This window comes from Arachis hypogaea, chromosome 5 (assembly GCF_003086295.3).
Source record: "Arachis hypogaea cultivar Tifrunner chromosome 5, arahy.Tifrunner.gnm2.J5K5, whole genome shotgun sequence".
Lineage (NCBI taxonomy): Eukaryota > Viridiplantae > Streptophyta > Magnoliopsida > Fabales > Fabaceae > Arachis > Arachis hypogaea.
In genome coordinates, this window is record NC_092040.1 from 13,745,317 (window position 1) to 13,767,044 (window position 21,728).

The 21,728-nt window shown below is 33.6% G+C and overlaps 4 protein-coding genes across 8 annotated transcripts; 2 read left to right on the top strand and 2 right to left on the bottom strand.

Annotated features, from left to right (window-relative positions):
- Positions 1 to 3,527: 3,527 nt before the first annotated feature.
- Positions 3,528 to 6,909, bottom strand: LOC112800881 (membralin-like protein At1g60995). 5 transcript variants are annotated; one of them, XR_003201546.3, is made up of 7 exons: positions 6,174 to 6,909; positions 5,551 to 5,702; positions 5,153 to 5,283; positions 4,666 to 4,751; positions 4,444 to 4,548; positions 3,988 to 4,079; positions 3,528 to 3,905 (listed from the first exon to the last, which is right to left on the bottom strand). XR_003201546.3 is itself a non-coding variant. In XM_072236735.1 (6 exons), exons 2-6 carry the CDS (start codon positions 5,600 to 5,602, stop codon positions 3,766 to 3,768), a joined length of 444 nt encoding a protein of 147 aa, XP_072092836.1. In that variant the 5' UTR covers positions 5,603 to 5,738; positions 6,174 to 6,886; the 3' UTR covers positions 3,528 to 3,765. The 5 variants fall into 5 exon arrangements, 4 of the variants coding, with proteins under 4 accessions (XP_072092836.1, XP_072092835.1, XP_072092837.1 ...); XM_072236735.1 differs by lacking the exon at positions 5,153 to 5,283 and having other exon boundaries at positions 4,444 to 4,517; positions 5,551 to 5,738; positions 6,174 to 6,886; XM_072236734.1 differs by lacking the exon at positions 5,153 to 5,283 and having other exon boundaries at positions 4,444 to 4,517; positions 6,174 to 6,806.
- A 210-nt stretch (positions 6,910 to 7,119) lies between these two features.
- Positions 7,120 to 9,936, top strand: LOC112800880 (putative transferase At4g12130, mitochondrial). The gene is made up of 5 exons (XM_025843323.3): positions 7,120 to 7,592; positions 8,695 to 8,948; positions 9,084 to 9,182; positions 9,270 to 9,428; positions 9,517 to 9,936. The coding sequence occupies exons 1-5, from the start codon at positions 7,120 to 7,122 to the stop codon at positions 9,756 to 9,758; spliced, it is 1,227 nt and encodes a 408-aa protein (XP_025699108.1). The 3' UTR covers positions 9,759 to 9,936.
- A 212-nt stretch (positions 9,937 to 10,148) lies between these two features.
- Positions 10,149 to 13,197, bottom strand: LOC112800879 (protein NSP-INTERACTING KINASE 2). Its single transcript, XM_025843322.3, has 4 exons — positions 12,383 to 13,197; positions 11,997 to 12,257; positions 11,052 to 11,903; positions 10,149 to 10,912 (listed from the first exon to the last, which is right to left on the bottom strand). The coding sequence occupies exons 1-4, from the start codon at positions 12,810 to 12,812 to the stop codon at positions 10,431 to 10,433; spliced, it is 2,025 nt and encodes a 674-aa protein (XP_025699107.1). The 5' UTR covers positions 12,813 to 13,197; the 3' UTR covers positions 10,149 to 10,430.
- Positions 13,198 to 15,195: 1,998 nt separating this feature from the next.
- Positions 15,196 to 16,526, top strand: LOC112800882 (probable calcium-binding protein CML13). Its single transcript, XM_025843330.3, has one exon. It carries the CDS (start codon positions 15,714 to 15,716, stop codon positions 16,155 to 16,157), a length of 444 nt encoding a protein of 147 aa, XP_025699115.1. The 5' UTR covers positions 15,196 to 15,713; the 3' UTR covers positions 16,158 to 16,526.
- Positions 16,527 to 21,728: the final 5,202 nt, after the last annotated feature.

A 21,728-nucleotide genomic window follows, 5' to 3' on the forward strand; every position in this document is an offset into this window, starting at 1 on the left:
GTCCTTAATTTTAATAAAATAAATATTATTTAAATAATATTAATTAAAATTATTTTTAGATAAATAATTATTAAAAAAGATATGATATTAAATGATAATATTATATCTTTTTAAACATGTTTAATTTTTTGATTACTTTTTTAAGTATATTTTTTATATAGTATTAATACTTTACAATTTTTTGCTATTATTATTATTATTATTATTATTGTTAATATTTTTGTTTAATTTGTTTTATTTAATAGACTCAATAAATTATATTATAAAAAATAAAAATAATAAATATAATATACAACAATTTCAGTTATAAAAATATATAATGACAAATAAAAAAATTAACAAAAAATAATCAATAATAAAAAAGGTATTTTTATTAATTTTATTTTTTGAAAAGACACAGTATCTTCTTATTTGATACGAATATTAATTTAAAAATAATATCTAATATAAATTTAAGATGATATGATATTTTTTTATTAATATTAGTATTATTTTAAAATTTTTATTTAATACATATTTTAATTTTAAATCAATTCAATTATTTACCGTAAAAAAAATTAAAATTAATATAAAAAAATAAAAATTACACTATTTTTCTTACTTAAAATCTTGAATTCTCTGATTCACAAATTCCAAGTAGGAAGTCCAGAATTACTCAATCCTACAAATACTAAATTAAAAAATTAAAAAATTTAAAATAGCAAAAGAAAGAACGAGGTCAAACTAGGTAATTATCATTTCCAAAAAACAAGCAAAATGAGCCACATCAGAGAATACAGACCCAGGTGTAAGTATGTTATGTTATATTAACGTCAGCACTTAACTTATTATAATATAAATTAATTGGCTCACCACCTCTGTATCCTATTGGATGTGGACCATTTCTGTTCCACAATTCATAAACTCTTCTGAAAGCTAAAGAAACGGATGTGCTTGACTTTTCATTTCTAGCTGTCACTATAATTTAAGTTTCAAGTGAAAATACATGTAATATAATTTTTATAATTATGTTTTTTTCTCTAAGGTTAAGTTGAATATCTTTTCTTCTCTCGAAGCAGTGGAATTTTATGTATGTGTGTTGATTGTTTGAATTAAAAGTTTATATTAAATTGATTTTATAAATTTAATTTTGATAAAAAATGAGTTTGTATTAAAATAATTTATGTTTAATAATTTGTATTAAGATAAATTATAATAAAATAAATATTGTTTGAATTTAGATTAAAATTACTAAAAAAAAATATGAAGTTTTTTAAAACTCTTTGGCTATAAATATTTATTTGAAAAGAATTTAAATTTCTATATTAAAATTTAGTATTCTTTTTTATCATAATTTTCAGTACTCATCTTTAGTACTATTTTCTTGTATTTAATTTGATCTTTCTAATAGAATTAATAATTTAAATTATAAATAATAATAATAATAAATAAAATACATACTAATTTAGGAATATATAGTGAAAATTATACAAAATCAAACAAAAAACAACAAAATTCTATTAAAAAATATATCAATAAAAATGATTAAAAAAACTTATATAAATAATAAGTATTAAAATTTCTATTAAAAAATACAACAATATATATAAGGAAACATAAAAAAACTCTAAACAAGAACATATATACTATGAAAAAAATTAAAATTTTAAAAAAGTACTAAAATAATAATATAAAAAGTATTTTTTTTTGTAAAGCATAACCATAAAAAATCAAAATAAAAAAATTCTAATAATTATTTTTAGTATTTTTGTTATAAAGATTAAATAAAAAAATTAACAATGACTTTTTTTAATCTAATAATTTAATACAAAAGCTACAATATATTTACGGTGAAGCAAAATTATTAAGAAAAGAAAAGGTAAACAAAAAAGATTTATCGTTAAAAAAATATTTAATGTACTTGCAATATTTTCAATCCTAAACCAAAAGCAGCCATAAGGATTGATTGCTGAGCATACGATTAAAGCGTAAATTAGTTAAATGAGATAATTATTTAATGGAATATTAGGTGGGGTACATACATTGACAAAGAGGAAAATGCCTGTGTTGTGTCATTAGACAATATATGACGGTTGGTCCATAGAGTACGTACAAAGGTAGTATTCTTTTAAGTAAGGAACAAAGGAGCGATAATTATAGCTTCGGCAAAAACAAAACAGACTTTTTTATCCAAACAAATTAAACATGGTGGCATATAGATTTAATTTCCAACTGTGAGCATTATCAACACAAAATACAAATAATCAAATAGTGCTTCGTTATTCTCCTTCTAATATGAGTAAACTATGATGCCCACACGGGACACGATACGATTATGTCGACACGTGAATTTTAAAATTTTACATGATACGGGACACACATATATATAAAAGATAAAATATTTTTTGGATAAATTGTAATGATATTTTAATATTTTATTGATATTAAAATATAAATTAAAATTTTTAATTGCTTTTAATATCTTATTTTAATTATATCAAGTATTTAAAATATTTTTTATTTTAATAAATAATAATATATATTATATCTAAATTTATTTTAAAAATATATGTTAAAAATAAAACTGAACACTGACATATAATGGTATTTAGATGTGTCGGAAAAATATTTTTTATTTTTTATTAAGATAATGTTAGACACAACCTATCGGGTGAGTGTCATGTCCGAAATGTGTCCGACACGCAGATAAGACAACTCAGCCAAGTATCCGAACTTTATAGTAAGCAAACAACAATGAAATTGATTGCATGGTCTAGCACCAATCTTAATTAGTTAGGTAGTTAGGTTGCCATGTATTGGTGATAACTAGAGAGATACGCATTATCAGCTTCTAAGTTCTTAATTTTAATTAATCCCCCATGCCTCATGCTTTTCGAGGAGAAGATAGTTTTCAAAGAATGGCTTTGTCTTTGGTGGGAAAGATATTTTTTCAGACCTTAATAGATCAAATAGAAAGATGCTAATTCAATGGTTAAAATTGTATCCGTACAACAAATGTTAGAAATTCTATGTTTGACCCAAAATTTAATGAATTTAAAGACCGATTCAGTATGATTTAATTAGACTAGCTATTTAAAGATCGTTTTTTTTTTTGAAAAATTTGAACTTTTTTTACCAACTATCACAACTTCATCTTTCATATTGACATAAATTTTTTTTCTGGAAAAACTTGAAGAAAATAAAAAAAAGTTTATAATAAATCCCAAATGATTTAATTTATCATTTCTAATAAGAACAATAATACATATTATAAAAAATTAGAACAATAAACAATACACAAAAATTACAATGATAAATTTTATAATATCAAACAAAAAATATTCTATAATTATTTTAATATTTTCAACATTTTTTATTTAGTATTATTTTAGACAATAACATTTTATTACTTAGGATTCTATTGTTATATATGATCAATTTTTTTATTTATTTTGTCATTTTTAATAAAATTAATAATTTATATTATAACAAAATTATAATAAATGGTTTAATTAAAAAAATAAAAAATCAAAATATAAAAAAAAGTATTAAAAATGATAAAAAAATTATTAAAACCAATAATGACCAACAACAAACCTAAACACACATTAAGTACGCAAAAACTACAATTTCTTACTTTAAGTGAATGCGCTTTTAGGATACAACTTGAGAAATGAACTTATTACAGCTGAACAAGTCTCTTTTAAGTAACTTCCCATCCATCTTATAAATATTCCACAACCTCATCCCTTCTTCTTTCTTCCTTCCCTATTGTTGCATATTGAGTCACCCGGTAAGGAAAGGCCTCTTTCCAGATTGTAGCTCTTTCCAACCTTTATCATTTCTTACCTCAAAACGATTCCAAAAGTATAAGATAAGATGTTGCATAAAAGCTGCTGTAGTAGATAGAGCCAAATATGAAAAACCTGGAATTTTTTTAAAAAAAAATTATTTTCAGATAATATTAATTAAATTGCACCGAAAAAAATAAAACACTACAAACATTACCATATGAATAAAAGAAGAAATATATGTGAAAGACCAGAAAATACAACAAAAAGAAACGAGGGAAGAACTTTATTGAAATCGGCGTTCGGACACTGCATGAAAGATAGCAAAACCATATCAGAAATCAGCCAAACACTTGCTTAATCACACGTATGTTTAAGAAAAGTGCAACAGGCAGGACTATTTGTCATTTCAACATAAAGATTCAATTAATTAATGAAGCTTCATATGAACACCAGTCAAAAGAATCTATAATTATGGCCAATATATTTATTAAACAAAAGTAGTGTTACTTAAACGGTAGCTCCTTATTACAATTCCCTATTTGGCCAAGAACATTCAGACTAGGCCTCAAAAGGAAACAGTTATCCAATATAGTCAAAAGCAAAAATCAAAACAGTGAATTTCTTAACCCAAGACCATACAAGTTCGAGAGAAAGAGAGAGAGAGAGATACCTAATGAGAGTAAAGAGTTCGCACAACCAGATAAGAATCAAGACCATGAAGGCAAGCAGCTGGTCGTCATAAAACTAAGAGAAAGAACAGAACACCAATCATAATCTGAAGAAATAACCCAAGAAGAACAAAAGAAAACTATCAGCATGGCTAAGACTAAAATGAAATTGCACAACTGAGCATTCAGACAAATATTGTTTATCAGTTAAAATGAGTGCTTACAGGAACAAAAACCAGTGATTCAATTACATGTACAAAGATCAACTGAAATGTCGGAAGGCGATGCCGAGCATGGTGTTGAAGCTGCACTGCAAAGAGCCAAAGACTAGAAGATGTCAAAAGGGAGTCTCTTCCAATGTGCACAACACCATGAACTACTATGACATATTAGATAGTGCCAAAGCTCAAATGAAGCTGTTCTTATGGTTAGCACACTTAATCAGAAAACATAGTTGACAAAAAACCTTCTGAATAAACATCCCAATTGCAAGGTGATAGCAGTCTTGTACAATCGATTGCCTCACATTTTAGATGAATTTAGAAAAGCAAGTATCAATGGGGGAAATGGCTGATAAATCATTGTCACCCTTTTTCACAATTACCAAGTTCAAATCAGAGAGGTTATTGAATATGGAAGAATCAAAACACAGCACACAAGACTTGAATGAATGCTCAAATCTGAATAAATCGGGTTGGGGACAAGGTTTACTGATTTCATTTTCACTAGCAATTCTCAATCTGAGTAAACATGTGAGATGTCCAAAGCATGTCTAATTCAGTATCTTTAGTACAACTATGAGCTTCCAGCTCAATGAACCTCCTCTGTGGCCTGTGAAAAAGCTGCTCACAGTAAAATTTGTGTCACTTGTTGAAATCATCCTTCATTGACAATCATTTGAACGAAGCTAGATACATAATTAAATAATTTATCAAAAGCCTAGAAACCAACAAAGAGATCAGACTAAAATTTTGAGCTACTTGAATGTTTAAGAAATTAGATTCTAAACTTTAAATATAAGCACAAAAAAACAAAGAAACATGAGTGATAGAAAATTAGGAATTTAAAAACCATAAATTGAGGAAAAATGTGAAAAGATGTAAAAAAACCTAATATGCACTGATGGATGAACTTGGCCATGCCGGACTTTGAAGCCACCATGGTACCACTTTGGACCTATCCTTTTGAGCTTAACGTCTTTGAAGCCAGCATTTTTAAACCATTCAATGCAGTCTTCCTCCTTTGGGACCAATAATGCATGCTGGAAAGATTGAAAATTATCACGTCTGAGCAATTGCTGGCAAGATTTTCATCAACAAAATTTCAAAAACAGCAACAAATAATCAACAAAAACCCAATCAAAAACCATAACTGAAATCAAGGCAACACTGCACTAGCAGCAGCTCTCAAAGGATAAACAATAAAAAACACCATTACCAACAACACAACAGACTGAACAGAGCTAGGAATCAAGAACAATCAGCAACAAAATTAAAAAACAACAACAAATAATCACCCTAAACCTGAAATCAATAAATCTATCCAAAAAAAAATTCAAACACAGCATACTCAGAAATTAAAAAAAGCAGCAGCAGAGTAACAAATCCATTTTAACCAATAATTTCAACAACACAAAATCAATGATTATATTTCCATTCACATTCAAAAATCAGTCTCACTAAACGGAGCATGAAAGGAAGAGCTGAAAAACCCTATAAGCAGTGACACTAACCTTTGACGGACAGCAGGACGACAAAGAGACGAGGGCGAGTGGCGAAACGAACCACATGACGGCGAGCAGCTTGAATCCTCAAACAGAGAAGCCACGGGAGATGGGGATTGGGGAAGGCAACCACGGACAGCGGCGGCAGAACCGTTGAAGAAGCTAGGGTTTTGATTTGGGTAATTTTTGAACGTGCGATTCTGAGTGAGTGAGGTGAATCACGAAGGAGGTCGTAATGGAAGTTCTCAACAGTGAGAGAGAGAGAGAGGATGTAATCGAGTTTGTTCTGCGTCTCGTCGAGGACGTAGTAATGGAACATCCTCAGAGGCTTGGGCGTTGCGACCAGATCTGGAGAGGCGATGAACTGCGGTGGCGACGGCAACGACGACGGCGAGGCGAGCTCTCTCTCCTCTCTGAATCTCTGTTTTGCTCTTCTCTCAGATCTCCTCAGCCAGCGGCACTGAGTCCACGCCCAACTTGCCGGGGAAGACGATGCAGCGATGACACCGAGCGGATCTCCTCCACCATGACGCGAAGTTGGTGCTTTTTTGTAATAAAAAATTCTGATTTTTTTTTGTGCATTTTTTATTATTTGAATTTATAACCTGATCCTTTTAAGGTCCAGATTATTCTTTTCCCACCAAAGAAAGCTCCTTCAAAGAAAAAGAAATTGTGGCGGTGGGTTGGATAAGTCATAAGTGCTGCCTAACATGTATTGTGGCAAATAGCATCAGAATATATCAGCGTATTTCCTACACACTCACACGCCACTTTCATCGAACACCTTCTAGCCCAACGTGTCTACCCACAATCTATCCACGCGCCCATGCCAAATCCAAATTAAACCTCCTCCCTCAGTCTCTCTCACACCTCTTCTTCTTCTTCTTCTTCAACTTCAACATCACTGTTTCCAGTTCCCACGATTCCGAAACACTGCGACAAAACAGTAGTATCTATGAATTGCGTTGCATTCACCAAATCAATTTATGGGCGCTTCAGAAGCATCCACCACACCGCCTTTAAACAATTCTCCGACCATCGCGAAACCCAGCAGCTATTGGATGCTGGTCCCGTGGCGTCTCTCTTGAAATCGCGGGGTGTTATCCGGTTCCGAGGTCCTGACACACTCAAGTTCCTTCAGGGTTTGTTGAGCAACGATGTACGCAGCTTCGGTGAACCCCTGGGTGAGAAAACCGCGAATGTGCCAACGCCCAATGTTCCTGTGGCCACTGTCCCTCCTCTATACGCCGCACTTTTGACCCCTCAGGGAAGATTCCTTTATGACTTTTTCCTCTATAAGCCCCCCAAGCCTGATACCAAGCTTGATGATACCGGCACTGCCCCTGGCTCCGACCCTCATGATCCCTTTGATTTGTTCGCCGATGTGGATGCTTCTGCTTTGGCTGAATTGCTTCACACCTTAAAGAAGTGAGCTCATTTACCCTCTCATCCTGCTTTTACTGCTTACTATTACAAAGTCCGCTAAATAATTTTCTCCTATTGTCATAGTAACTGCATCCACTCAATGATGGTGGAAAAGTATTTATTAGCTGTTGATAGAAATGACAATGAATGCTCAAAATGTAATCCTGTGATTCTTACATGAGTGAGACATTATCTGTACGGTTAGTTTGTCCATTATTAGTACCTGCGTGCAAGCAACCCATGCACCAATCTAGTTGCCAGCAGTTGCTGCATATCTACTTGTCCATAATGCAAAATTAGTGCTTGTCTATGAGCTCATACTTTAGAGCTAAAGCTAAACCCCGAACAGAGAATCGAACAAAAATGAGAAAACATCATAAATAGGACAACATGAGCATTGAGCAATCAAAATGAAGTTGAACAACAAAGTTGTAACTAAACATAACAGCGTAAATAACAAACAGAGTATTTTTGGAGTATATAATAATAGTTGAGAAAGAATAAACAATGGAAGAGGAGCTAAGGTTGCAGGTAATTTGCTTGAAATTTTCGTGGTCGGCAGCACAAGAATTAGAATTGGACATAGGCATGGTTGCTGCTCTGCTCCCCCTTTCTCATAGAATTGAAATTGAGATCGTCAATGAATGTATTGAGGAAGCAAGAAGTGCGTGAAGACAAGGAGAAGAGGAAAGGAAAAAAGGGATTTAACTTTTAAGAGACAGAAAGTGAACATTATTACTAGTATGGTTGGTTTTGATTGACGTTTTTGTTATGGTTATTAATTTCAGAATGCTTTCATTCAGGGTTGCAATTTGTTTCTATTAGTCTTTGTCAGTTCCAAAGAGATCATTGCCATAACACTGTTAATACAACAGTACTAAGATAGATTTCATCGACATGATGTTGCTGATATGAGAATAGTTGCATCATGAATTCAACTGAGCTTGCACAAACAAGATCATAGGGCTTGCCTAAGTTTATTATTTTTCTGGCGTTCATAGCAAGTTTATGCTTTGGTGCTTCTTAATTGCAGTTATTATTCTTCCTATTTTGTTGGTATTATTTGGGTTCTTATGCAGAGACCCTTAACATGTTAGTGCTGCAGATACCGGTTGAGGTCAAAGGTTGAGATTGATGATGTCACAGAGCAATTCTCGTGCTGGCAGCGTTACGGTGCTGGTGTTCCTGTTAAGTCCTCCAACAAAGAAGAACCAGAAGCTGCCTCTCTTGGCTGGGGTGCTGGTGTGGACAATGCTGGAGTGTCATCTTCACGTGCAAATAATATTGGATGGCAGTGGTTTAAGGATCCTAGATTGGTCTGTCTGGGTTTCAGAGGGATCTTCCCATCGAATACAATTCGTTAGTCATCCGCTCCTTTATTGCTGATAAGATTTTTATAGCTTTTGTTGCTACATTCTTAATATGATTGTTATTGTGACATATCCATAGCTATTTACTTTAAAATAAAATCCCTCTCTTGTCTGCGCATTTCAGCACCTCTTGTTGAGGTTGGTAAAGAAACAGATGAACAGAATTACCTTTTGTGGAGAATAGAGCAAGGGGTAGCAGAAGGATCAAGCGAGATCCCGAAAGGTGTGTATATGGTTTTTCCTTGTATAAATAAAGAATTCTTCTGACGCATTCCGTCTCACAAAGCCTTGATTGATTGATCATGTCCAGGTGAGGCAGTACCACTAGAGTACAATCTTGCAGGCCTTAATGCTATTAGCTTTGACAAAGGTTGCTATGTCGGCCAGGAACTCATAGCTCGAACACACCACAGAGGGGTGATAAGGAAGCGTGTAGTTCCTCTAAAGTTTATCGATGATGATGGGAAAGGTATTGCTTCAAGGAGTATTTGGTGTTTTTTTTCGCATATAAACAATCAAAATATGTGGGCTGAGCCATTCCTTTTGCATGATTTCAGAAGTAGAAAACAAGGTGATTCCTGGGTCAGAAGTGATGAACACTGCATCTGGCAAAAAGGCTGGTACAGTAACTACCGCCATGGGATGTCGCGGGTTGGGGCTCTTGCGGCTAGATGATGCCTTTAAAGGGTCCAATACATTATCCATACAAGGACAAGAGGATGTGAAGGTTGTCGCTAGTAAACCCGATTGGTGGCCTTCTGAATGGCTTCAAGATCAGCAACAAACTGCTTATGCGTAAAATTCTAATCTTGTTCACGGGGCAAGCATGTCAAATAAAAATTTTGTGGGTGAATAGAAGAGCTCGTAAACAGGGAGTTAATGTAATTCTAAATAAATACTAATCCTTCCACTGGCTTGGGAGAACAATGCAGACGACTTTTGTGAATTTTCTTGCATAATGAGTTTCGTTATGGTAATGGTAGTTTGGCATTGTCTCCTCCTAAAGAACTTGAACGCAGAACAATTGTGTTGGGAAGGCCATCATCTTGCTTGTTTCCACTTTCAACTTTAAACCATACATATATTGTTAATAGGTCATTTGATTTTAGGTGGCTTGGTTTATAACATTTAAAAAAAGTCAACAAAGATCGTAGAATTCATCAAAGAACAAAATATTTTTTAAAGAAAATTCAACAATAAATCACGATGTCTGCTGTGCTGATATTAATTATTACCTTCGGAGCCATTCGTTTTACATTCGAAGAATATCATTTAACAATCTCAAATGGTTTGAAATAGCAGGAGACGAATAAACTCAAATTTACAGATATTTGGTCATTGTTATTTCAGTTGCTAACTAACAAAAAAATACTGCAAATGTTCATGAAAATAGTAGCCATGAACGGAACCAGAAATTGTGAAACGCCTCAATTTTTTCTGATACCCTTTGGGGTAGAAATGTAGTAGATTATCATGAATTAGCAGGAAACACATTCAGTTCTTGAATCACATCCACCATGGTTGGCCTTTGGTCAGGAAGCTCATGGGTGCAGAGAGTTGCAAGCTTTGAAAGCATTGTTGCCTCATGTTTGGAGTATCTTCCCCTCAGATTTCTGTCAACAAAATCATCAAATCTTAGAGACTCAACTGCCAACCGTATCGAACCACCTACAGTTTTCTTCCCAGACAGAACTTGAAGAACAATGACACCAAATGCATAGATGTCACTCTTCTCAGTGAAGCGTCCTGTAGTAACGTATTCAGGGGCCAGGTACCCCATGGCGGCACTTACTTTCAGAGCTGAGAAAACAACGTCATCTGCAAGAAGCTTGGGGAGCCCAGCATCCATGATCAACGGATTGAACTGCTGGTCAAGGAGAACATTTTCAACTGAAATATTCTGATGTACTAGGGAAGGTTTGCTTGCTTCATCACCGTGCAAATATCCAATACCTGCTCATAAAAGCATAGCCATCGACATTCATTCTTTATTTCTTTTATTTTCTTTCTTTTCTGAATCAAGTATTATAACATAATCTTGAAGATTTCTTTTTTGCTTAGAGAAAAATAATGCAAGTTAGGAAGAACTGACCCTTTGCAATGCCCTTGATGATGGAGACCCTCTTGGGCCATTCAAGCACATGTCCATTTCCATCTTCCATATCAAGATATTGAGACAGGTTTCCCTTGGTGGCAAAGTCATAGATCAGGAAACATTCACCTCTACTTCTTGAACAGCAGAAACCTCTGAGCCTAACAAGGTTTTCATGTCTCAGTGAGGTTACTAAGGTCAGCCCCTTCACAAACTCAGCTTCCTCAGTTTTGCAGCATGTCGAGTTAATGCTTCTAATGGCCACAAGAGAACCATCTCTGAGTACTCCCTTATAAACTGCTGAGAATTTGCTCTTACTCAATAAATTGGCTTCCGAAAAGTACAGCGTTGCCGACTCTACCTCATCCACATTAAATCTAACCTGGTTTAGATTTTGGTTAGACAATGGATCCCATCCATTGTGATACTCAAGGTTAACAAGTGGAGATGGACTTTTCCTGATGAAGTCTTTAGGCTGGCAAGGACTAAGTTTCCCTTCAGATGAGTCTGATGTATTCCTAATCCTCTGCTTTTGCCGTCGGTATTTGACAAAAGTAAGAAATCCAACGCTGAAGAATGTGAGTGTGATTGTCACAAGACCTGCTGTGATCACAGCCTGAGGAAACCTCCTTGATTTTGAGCAATGAGTCTGGTTACAATTCAATTTCACATTCGCAGGCTCTGGAAGAGCGTTTTCAGTATCATCATTTTTGGGTAGATCTTGGTCTGTGTCATCAATATGGTTAACTTTCATGTCTTGATCTTTGTTGCATGCTCTCAGAGTAGAAAACCCAACTCCACATAGACCTCGGTTGTTTGCACCTTGGAATCCATCCCCCAGTCTCTTCAATCCTTCATTTTCGTGTTCAAAACGCAAGTCACTTTAAATGCACTAAAAAAATGTACAAAGAGAAATATCTAGAAGGTAGAGCCGTCGAGGCATACCTGAAGGAACAAACCCTGATAGAGAATTGTTTTGAATGTCTAGAACCTTGAGTTGTTCAAGATGAGCTAATGTTGCAGGAATCATACCAGTGAAGTTGTTAAAGCTCAAATTCAGCCTGCTTAGCTTTTCCAAGTTTCCCAAGCTTAGTGGAATTTCGCCACTTAATTTGTTATATTGCAATGCAAGAGTACTAAGCTGCTTCAAGGAGCCCATCTGTTTAGGTATACTTCCCACTAATTGGTTGTCTCCTAACTGCACCACTGCATAGTATAATGAGCAAGTGAGTGATTAATTTATAGATCTTAACTCAATGTTGGATCATTGATATCCAATTATCCATAGACCAAGAAGATCAAAATATGAATGTTATAATATATATACTTACCTTGGAGACTAGCCATGTTGCCGATCTCAGTAGGTATGGTTCCGGAGAGACTATTCACGTCGAGATAGAGATCAACAAGTTCAGTAAGATTTGAAATCTGTGGGGGTATCTCACCAGAAAGGTTGTTGTAATGAAGGTATAAACCTGACAAGCATTTAAGTTCAGCCACAGAAGGAGATAACCACCCTGAAAGTCCCTTTCCCTGCAAGGAAATGTTGGCCACTTTGCGGTGCTCATTGCACGCAACACCTTGGAACAAGCCACTGCATGGATCACCATCACTGCTCCAAGAGCTAAGGATCTTTCCCTCCGGGTCTAGTGAGGATTTCAAGTCCATAAGAGCTCTCAGTTCTGCATTTCCATGAACCAGCTGCACAATGGAAAATGCAACCAGAACAAGCAATAAAAGAAGGAAACCAAGGGAATTCATAGTTGATTTTGGTGTAAAAATTTGTCAAACATATGCTAAAAGAGAAACACCCGTATGAGGCAGTATCCTAAAGAATCTAACTTTAGTATTTGGTTCCTACTGTAACATGATTTTGAAACTTGACACCTTGCTTGATATTTCTTTATTATGTATGAAGTTGCTATTACTATTACTAGTCTACGATTTTGTAATTAGTTAATAGATGCTACTATAGTGGAGAAAATGAGAAGACTAGCTATGCTAATGAGAAACATTTTCAAAGAGGTTGCATAATTAATTGATATAACTTTTTTTAGTTGCTGACAGGCTAAAGTAAGTTGGTGCACATTTGCATTTCTCTAATCTCAGTCTTGACTCAAAGTTAGCTTATATATATATATTCTTTTTGAGGGGGGAAATAATTCAATGGATTTTATCAGTGCTGATAGTCGGCGGGGAGGGTTGCCACTTGCCAGGGAAAACAACTTCTAGTGCTAAATTAAAGCATGAATTAATATGTGGGTGCCATGGACCTACCCCCTTTGACTAATTCATTTTCAATCAAAATTTTCTATAAGTTATAGTCTTTGCTATTTTTGTCCTCTTATATTTAATTCAAAAGTTTGTTACAGAGTTCTATAGTAAAATACCAATTACCAAGTAATTTATATCAATGAATTTAACATAATCAGAACTTTGACAGGAAGGGTTTGGATATTGCACATTTTTAAAATATATTTTTAGGACATTTGTTAGCTGAAATAATACGCAAGGCAAAAAAAATGTCACCTTCTTCCGAAATTTTTATGGCTACTTTAAATTTCAATTGAATGGAAGAGGATGTCAAGGAGGGAAACCTAACCTTAAACCTAACTTTGGCAGCAATAAACTGATAACTTTACAGCTAAACATTAATGGATTACAAATGGAAACTATAAACCAAATTGTGTAATTATAAGTTGAAGTAGCCAATTATACTACTGACGTGGTTTTCAACTTTTAACCACGTTCCAACCTTCCTCAACTTTGACAAATTTCTGCATATTGACAAAAATGGGAACTGTTTCTTGGACTTGGATTCTCTTAAATGGGACCAATAATTTAAACGTATTAACATCACACCACTTAGGATGTGTTTGGCAACCATGTTGAAAGAGGAAAAGCACGTTACAGCTTCTTGAACGCTTCCATTTTTAGTTTGGCTAATTTTTCTATTTATAAACACAGAAGTGATTTTAGTTACAAAACCACGTTTACAAGAAGCAAGAATTTCTAACTTGCGTTGCACTAACTGGCTTTTAGCCATTGACATTTAACTTTTATTTTTCTTTTACCAACTTTATCCTTTATACATATTATTGTATTACTTATAGAATTCTTATTATTTCTCTTTATATGAGCTCTTTTTTCTATTATTTATTATTTATATTTTTTACTAATTTTTTATTTAACATTATATATTTTTATAATGATAATTTTTGTGCATTATATTTATTATTATCTTTTTATAATATAATTTATTGATCCATTAGATAAAATAAATTAAAAAAAATTAACCATAAATAATAATAATAAAAAAAATTATAACGTACTAAAAGAGTACTAAAAATACTAAAAAATATACTATATAAAACCATATTATTATCTTTTTATAATATAAGTGCGTTTGCCAAATGTCCAATCTTTTGATTCTCGAGTGTGATAAGGATACCTCAAATATTAATATTTACATTTAACTACTCCTACGAAATCATAGCCAGACAAAATGCAAGTGGTCCTCCCTATGACCCTATCCCAACGAAAAAGGGAAAGTGAACAATAATTACTATTTATGTGAGGGCGAGACTGTTTTTGGGTGATAGAAGCACTTTGTGGACAAAATTAATGCAGAGTGTTGATGACTGCATGTTCATGAATGAATACTGAATAGGTACATTTCAGAAGATTATGATGTTGTCCAACAACATCATGACCTGCGTGAACGAAGCCCACCGAGATGCCACAGGCGAGCCTGTCATCCCGGCCCACTATACTGATCTAGTCATGTTAATTAGGAACGAGCTTAAATTCTAGTAGTATTGGATTAATCACTTAATAAGGGGCCCAAAGTTGAGCTCACTTCAAAAAAAAATGCCAGTAAAGGATGATGAACACTTTTGCCTCATTATTACTAACATGTTTTTTTTCCGGTCAAATAAAATGGACATCGTTATAAATTTCACTACTCTTTAATAGATAGCTTATTAGTTTATTCAAATAAATATTGAGGTTTAAATTTTCTTGTAAATGTTATAATTTATTAGTTAATAACAAACTTTTAAATAAATATAACATGAATAATCCTTGACTTGTAGGATTAAAAAATACTATAAAAATAAATAAATAAAGAAGATTCAGTACTCTTAAAATAAAATGAAATAAAAATGGATGGTGGTCGAAATTCGAATAGTTGATAGTGTTAGAAGCTAGGGAGACGCGAGTGATAAGGGGTGCAGAATATTATTCCAATTTCCAACTCCGAATAGTCCAGAGTCCAGACATAATTGATGGTCAGCATGCACGGATGCTCCATATTTCTCAGTCTTGATGGGCTTTCCGGCCCAAAAAGGAAAAGCCCTTATTCCTATTCGCTGTCACACGACGTGTCGTAGGCCCTCCACCTTCAACAATGCAAAACATGATTCCAACGACGTCGTCAAACCACGGGCTTCACGAATTTGTAAAAAAAAAAAAGAAAAACCAAGAGGAAATAGAAAAAGCAAGATGCATAATAGTCATTCAGCAAATAAAATCAAATCGCGAGTGTGAGAGAGAAAGGAGGGACGATTAGCATTTTCAATTTCACCTTTGCAGTTTGCAGCCGAGAGAGAGAGAGAGAAAGCGAAGCGTAAAAAGAAAAAACCGAAAGAAGAAGAAAGAAAAATGGGTAAGGATCTGAGCGACGAGCAGGTAGCTTCGATGAAGGAAGCTTTCACTCTCTTCGATACGAGCGGCAGCGGGCGGATCGCTCCGTCGGAGCTTGGGATCCTTATGAGGTCGCTGGGCGGCAACCCCACCCAGGCACAACTCAAAGCCATCATCGCCGAAGAGAACCTCACCGCACCCTTCGATTTTCCTCGATTTCTGGATCTGATGGCCAAGCACATGAAGGCTGAGCCCTTTGATCGCCAGCTCCGCGACGCCTTCAAGGTCCTCGACAAGGACAACACCGGCTACGTCTCCGTCTCTGAGCTCCGCCACATCCTCACCAGTATTGGCGAGAAGCTCGAGCCCTCTGAGTTTGACGAGTGGATCAGGGAGGTTGATGTTGGCCCCGATGGTAAGATCCGTTACGAGGATTTCATCGCCAGAATGGTTGCTAAGTAAACTCCTCACATATCAGATCCTTCCAAATTTCATTCGCTCTGCTTCTGGATTTTCCTAAATGTGTTTTTTCTTTTTTTTCAGCTATTTCCGTATTGCTGTTTCTTCTTCTTCTTTTTATTTATTTATTTTTGGTCATGTTTGGTTGTTGTTTTGTGACGTTTCCTTTAGTGGACGAACGGGTTAACCATGTTATGCGCATTTTGGTTTTTTGCCATATTAATGTCATCATGTAGCTAACAACGGGTCGTTTTAGGGATTCAAAAGTTGCTTGGATCGAATATATGTGTATGGTGAGATCCGAAGCGGTCTTTATCTGTTTCTGCTGTAATTGTTTATTGGCTAAATAGACTAAGGCCATGGTTGCGCAAATGTGTGTGTATCAAACTTGTGTTCTAATTTCGAGTGAAGTGGAATGAAGTATAAAGAACGGAAGAAAGGTGGTCCAATCTTACTAAGTAATAAAACCTGTATCTAAAGTCTAAATTACTAAGTTTGGTGTAGGAAGGCGCAAATCATTCTGTCGTGTGACAAGCTTTATGGAGATGGTCTATAACTATAAGTAGCTTACACAATTTTTGTGATGTAAAGTAAAAGGAAAGAGTCAAAAATCGTCTTTGGACGCTGATAGGTTTGTGAGAAATTAATGTGAAATTTTGAGCTTGTTTCGTATGTCTGTGAGCCTATGAGAGTTATTATTATTATTCCATCAAATGGTTGGGTCAGAGTTAGACTGGAGTATTAAAATAAGATTTTTATGTGGAATTGTTAATGTGTAATCTCAATATTAGATTGTCTGTTACTTTCAAGGGAATGAAATATTAGGAGCTGCTGAAGGGAGATTTCCTTTTAGCCAGGTGAATGAGGGGTAAAAACCCTGCAACTATGCTGAGATGGGAGTTACGTCTCTCACTAAGTTTTGTAGTTAAAATTTCATTAAGTGCCTATGCACAGCCGAATTTTCTAAGTACTCGTATTACTGTCTTTGTCGTGATAAATTTCTATATCATACATTTCTCAAGCATTCGTTCGAGACTTTAGTATTCATTTGTTCTACTGTAGGGTTCCTCTGGTGTTGTGTTAACTCAAAGTTATTGGAACTTTTATATCCTGTTATGAGATTACCTGTTGGAAATTTTAAACCTTTTATATTGGTGTATATAGAGATTGTTTAAAAGTAGGGATATATTAGATTTTCTTTGTCTTCTGTTTAAAATTTGGTTGAATTCATCTCTATTCGAATTATTTTCTATGTTTATTTAGCGTTGGACGTTTAGAAGTCGTAAAATCCTGGTAAAGATCGTACTAATATGTCATACAGGAAAAGGTGCCCATCTCCGAAAGATGCTAGGATGTCTGTTTCGAATTATGGGGATTCATATTATAGGATACGTTTCAAGTACTCCAGTGTACTTTACTGGAGTACTGATATACCATGTAGGAACCGATAACTTGAAAAAATTTATCTGTATTCAAGTTGGCAATGACAATTGTATCCTTGAAATAAAAATAAAAAGACTGTAATAGGCGGCTGAAAGAAGGGAGAATATAAAGATAACAGAGTTGTTGAGCTATTTTTACAGGAGTATACGCAAGTCGGCTTTAGTGCGTTTCTGGGTAATGTGGATTGGGAGAGAGACGTTATTTGGATTAAACGGAGAGGGATAAAGTATAAAGATTAGGCCGCAAGGAGGGGTTGGTAAAGAGGTGGACGCGTAGTGTGAATATGTGCGGCAGGTCGACGGAGCATTGGACCAATAGTAGCGCCAACTTTCACATAGAGGCTTGACCGGCGGCGGCGGGAGGGGGACATTTTGCGAGCTAAGGCTAATCGGACTGCTGAGCCTGGTGGATTCCCAACCTTCTTCCAAGCTTGGCAGTGTAAGCAGACTGGCGTCATTGAAGATGATCCTGAGCTGCTGAGGGAGATGACCGCTTCATTAAAGATGCTCCGGTCTGAATCTCTGGCGATGTTAGGTGTCTCGTTCACAGAGGAGCAAGGAGCAAGGAGCAAGGAGCAAGGATCACACGGTCGGATTTAGATGAAGCCAGCGCCCAGCGGCGAAACTTTAGGCAAGACCATAGTGCTTTGTCATCAGCCATCGAGTAGCGCTGTTAATCCTTTAGGGCAGATGGGAGAATCGGGTCACAGATCACTATGGGCTATTTCCGGTTCGAGTCTTTTAACTTGGTCCATGACCAAAAAAATAAAGCTCAGTATCCCACTTCAATTCCTTCAACAATGTACAACCAAAAAAAAAATAAATTCCTTCAACAATATTCACTAATTCACTGTTTGCTAGCCGTGGAATTAGCAACGAAAACTTTTTATTGTTTAATATTTAAATTATTTATTCTATTATTTTAATGTTATGGCAGCTTTTATTATAATAATATTTATTTATTTATTTAAATCTCATCTAGTGTTCTACACTTCTACTATTGTATAATTTTAAATATTCAAAGATTATATATTTTATTTTGGAATTGACTTTTTGAATATTAAATATAATATTCTTTTTAATTCATAATAGTATAAATATATTTTAATATATTTACTTATATTCATTTAATATATAGTGCTTTTTTTGTCTTGATTTAATATAGTACTTTTTTTTGTCTTGATTTGATATATATACTGGGCCCAATCTCATAAACACTCAAACTTTCACAATAGGTCCATCATTATTTTTGCTCGGCTCACCATTTCATTCTAAGCCAGCTACATGACACCATCACAATTCGCAGAAGCCAATCCACATCATCACACTGTATTGGGCATTATGGACATTTTAGGCACCTCCTCGCTCCACAACGGATAAATAAGTAACCAGACTACCATACACCCACTTTGATTCAGCATCACATCATTCCTCTTTCTCTTTATCTCATCCTTTCATATATTTTATATTAAATCTCAATGGTTTAGAAGCATGGCGTACTGAACTTCTAGCACAGTAACCTTCCTCACCTGAAATGCTTCCCATATTATATATGGTGTTTGATTTGAACAAACTGTTTGATTTAGCTTTTGAAAGATCTCAAACCATCGCTTGCGTATTCACAAAGCTAGTTCGTTGTGTCTTAATTGAGTTGAGTAGTTTCATTATAAAAGGGCTTTACGTTGGTTATTCTAAAAGACCCTGCCTAAATCTTTCAATCGCAATCCAAGTTTGTCTCCTTTGGGTTGGGCATTAGCAATAACTATTGTTCTTAATCTTCTGATATTCTGATGGGTTATTATGGAAAATTATTCAATTTATCACCAAAGGATAATAGCGACCATGCTGTGGGCCGTATTAGAATTTGTGACTAATCCTTGATCCTTGTTAACCAAATATTATGTTAGACTGGCTAGATGGGCCGTTTGACAGCCCTACATACCCTGTCCTGGCTATGCTTAATTTTATACTTTTATTGACGAGGCCATTGTAGATAGCGGTTGGGTGAACAGAATATCCCTACATCTTACATAAATAATATCCATAAATCTTAAGGAAGCATTGGGATTTTCTTTCTTCTGATCCGCAAACCTCCTCCAATATCTCACCGCACCGCGAATGACATCACGCAGGAAGGATGGTATACGAAATTACGAACAAATGGTCAAATTTTTCCGAAAAAAATTATTCATTTTTTAAATTAATTTTTAATTTTTTTTAATTAAAATATTTTTTTAAAAATTTTAAATTAATTATTTTAATGTTTCTGTTATTTTCATTATTAATAAGTTAAAATTTATTAATATAATATATTAAATAACATCACACTAACCACAAATCTACAACATACACTAACAATCTTAACTAGTAGTTAATATAATAAATTTATATAGTTAAATTAAATCATTTTTAAATTAAAAAGTTAAAATTTTTTAATTTAAAATTAATTTAATTTAATTTTATAAATTTATCATATTAACTATCAATTAAAATTATTAGATATATATTATAATATCACTTAACATATAAATTAACTTTGATATCATAAATAATAAAAATGACAAAAAAATATATATAATTAACTTAAAATATTTAAAAAATAAAACCAATTTAAAAAACAAAAAATATTCAAAAACTAATAAAATTTATTATTTTTAATCAATACTTTTAATCATCAATTCAATTTTTTTAATTTAATAACATCAAATCTTTAGTTCATAATTTTAAATATTAATAACTACCATATAGTCAAAACAATAAATTGTCATTCTTGAAAAACGCACGAATTTCATGATTTACTCGACCATGTTCCAATTTTCCATCCTCAATTTCGACAATGTAATGTTATCCATAACATTATTAATCAAATTTAGCCGTTCTTCAGCCAGCGGTTCCCAAAAGATTACTTGATCATTAAATTGGTCCCGTCTATTCTGTCAATAACAATTTTAACACATATTTTATAAAAAATTAAATAAATAATAAAAAAAATAAAAATTGAACTTACAATTTTTCTCATGTAATAATTTACAATAAATAAAAAATTACTAAATTAGTTAATTAATTTAGTAATTTAGAGCATTAGTCTTTTTACTTTTTATATTATTAATATGTATAAGAATAAAGTATCATTTTTATCCTCAACGTTTCGGGTAAATTCTATTTGTATCCCTAACATTTAAATCATCCTATTTGTATCCTTAACGTTTGCAAAAGTGATTCAATGTTATCCTGTCGTCAATTACACATCATGAGCGCTTTAGTTTGAGTTTTAAAAATCTCTTCTTGAGGTTAGAATACAAATGTTTGAGATAGAATCGATGATCTACTCCGAAAAATAGCTCATCAAATGTTGAAACTAATTCCTACAATATTTACATAATTCACTTTTGAGTAAAGTATCGTTTTTGTCCCCAACGTTTGGGGTAAGTCCTATTTGTGTCCCTAACGTTTAAATCGTCATATTTGTATTTCTAACGTTTATAAAAGTGATTCAATGTTATCCTACTATCAATTATACTAACAAATCAGATTATATTTTTTAATTATTCTCACTTGGATGTATTCATTCTCAATTAGGTCTCACTTGGATGTGTTCGATTTTAATATTATACCCACTATTTGTGTTTAGGTTCAATTATGTCCCTAGAAAAGTGAATTATATAAATGTGGTAAGAATTAGTTTCAATTTTTTATGAGCTATTTTTCGAAGTGGATTATCAATTCTATCCCAAACATTTGTATTCTAACTTCAAAAAGAGATTTTTAAAACTCAAACTAAAGCGTTCATGATGTGTAATTGACGGCAGGATAACATTGAATTACTTTTCAAAATGTTAGGGATACAAATAGAACGATTTAAACGTTAGGGACACAAATAGGATTTACCCCAAACGTTGGGAACAAAAACGATACTTTACTCATTCACTTTTTTAGGAACATAATTGAATCTAAACACAAATAATGGATATAATATTAAAATCGAACACATCCAAATGAGACCTAATTGAGAATGAATACATCCAAGTGAGAATAATTGAAAAATATAATCTGATTTGTCAGTATAATTGATAGTAGGATAACATTGAATCACTTTTATAAACATTAAAGATACAAATAGGACGATTTAAAC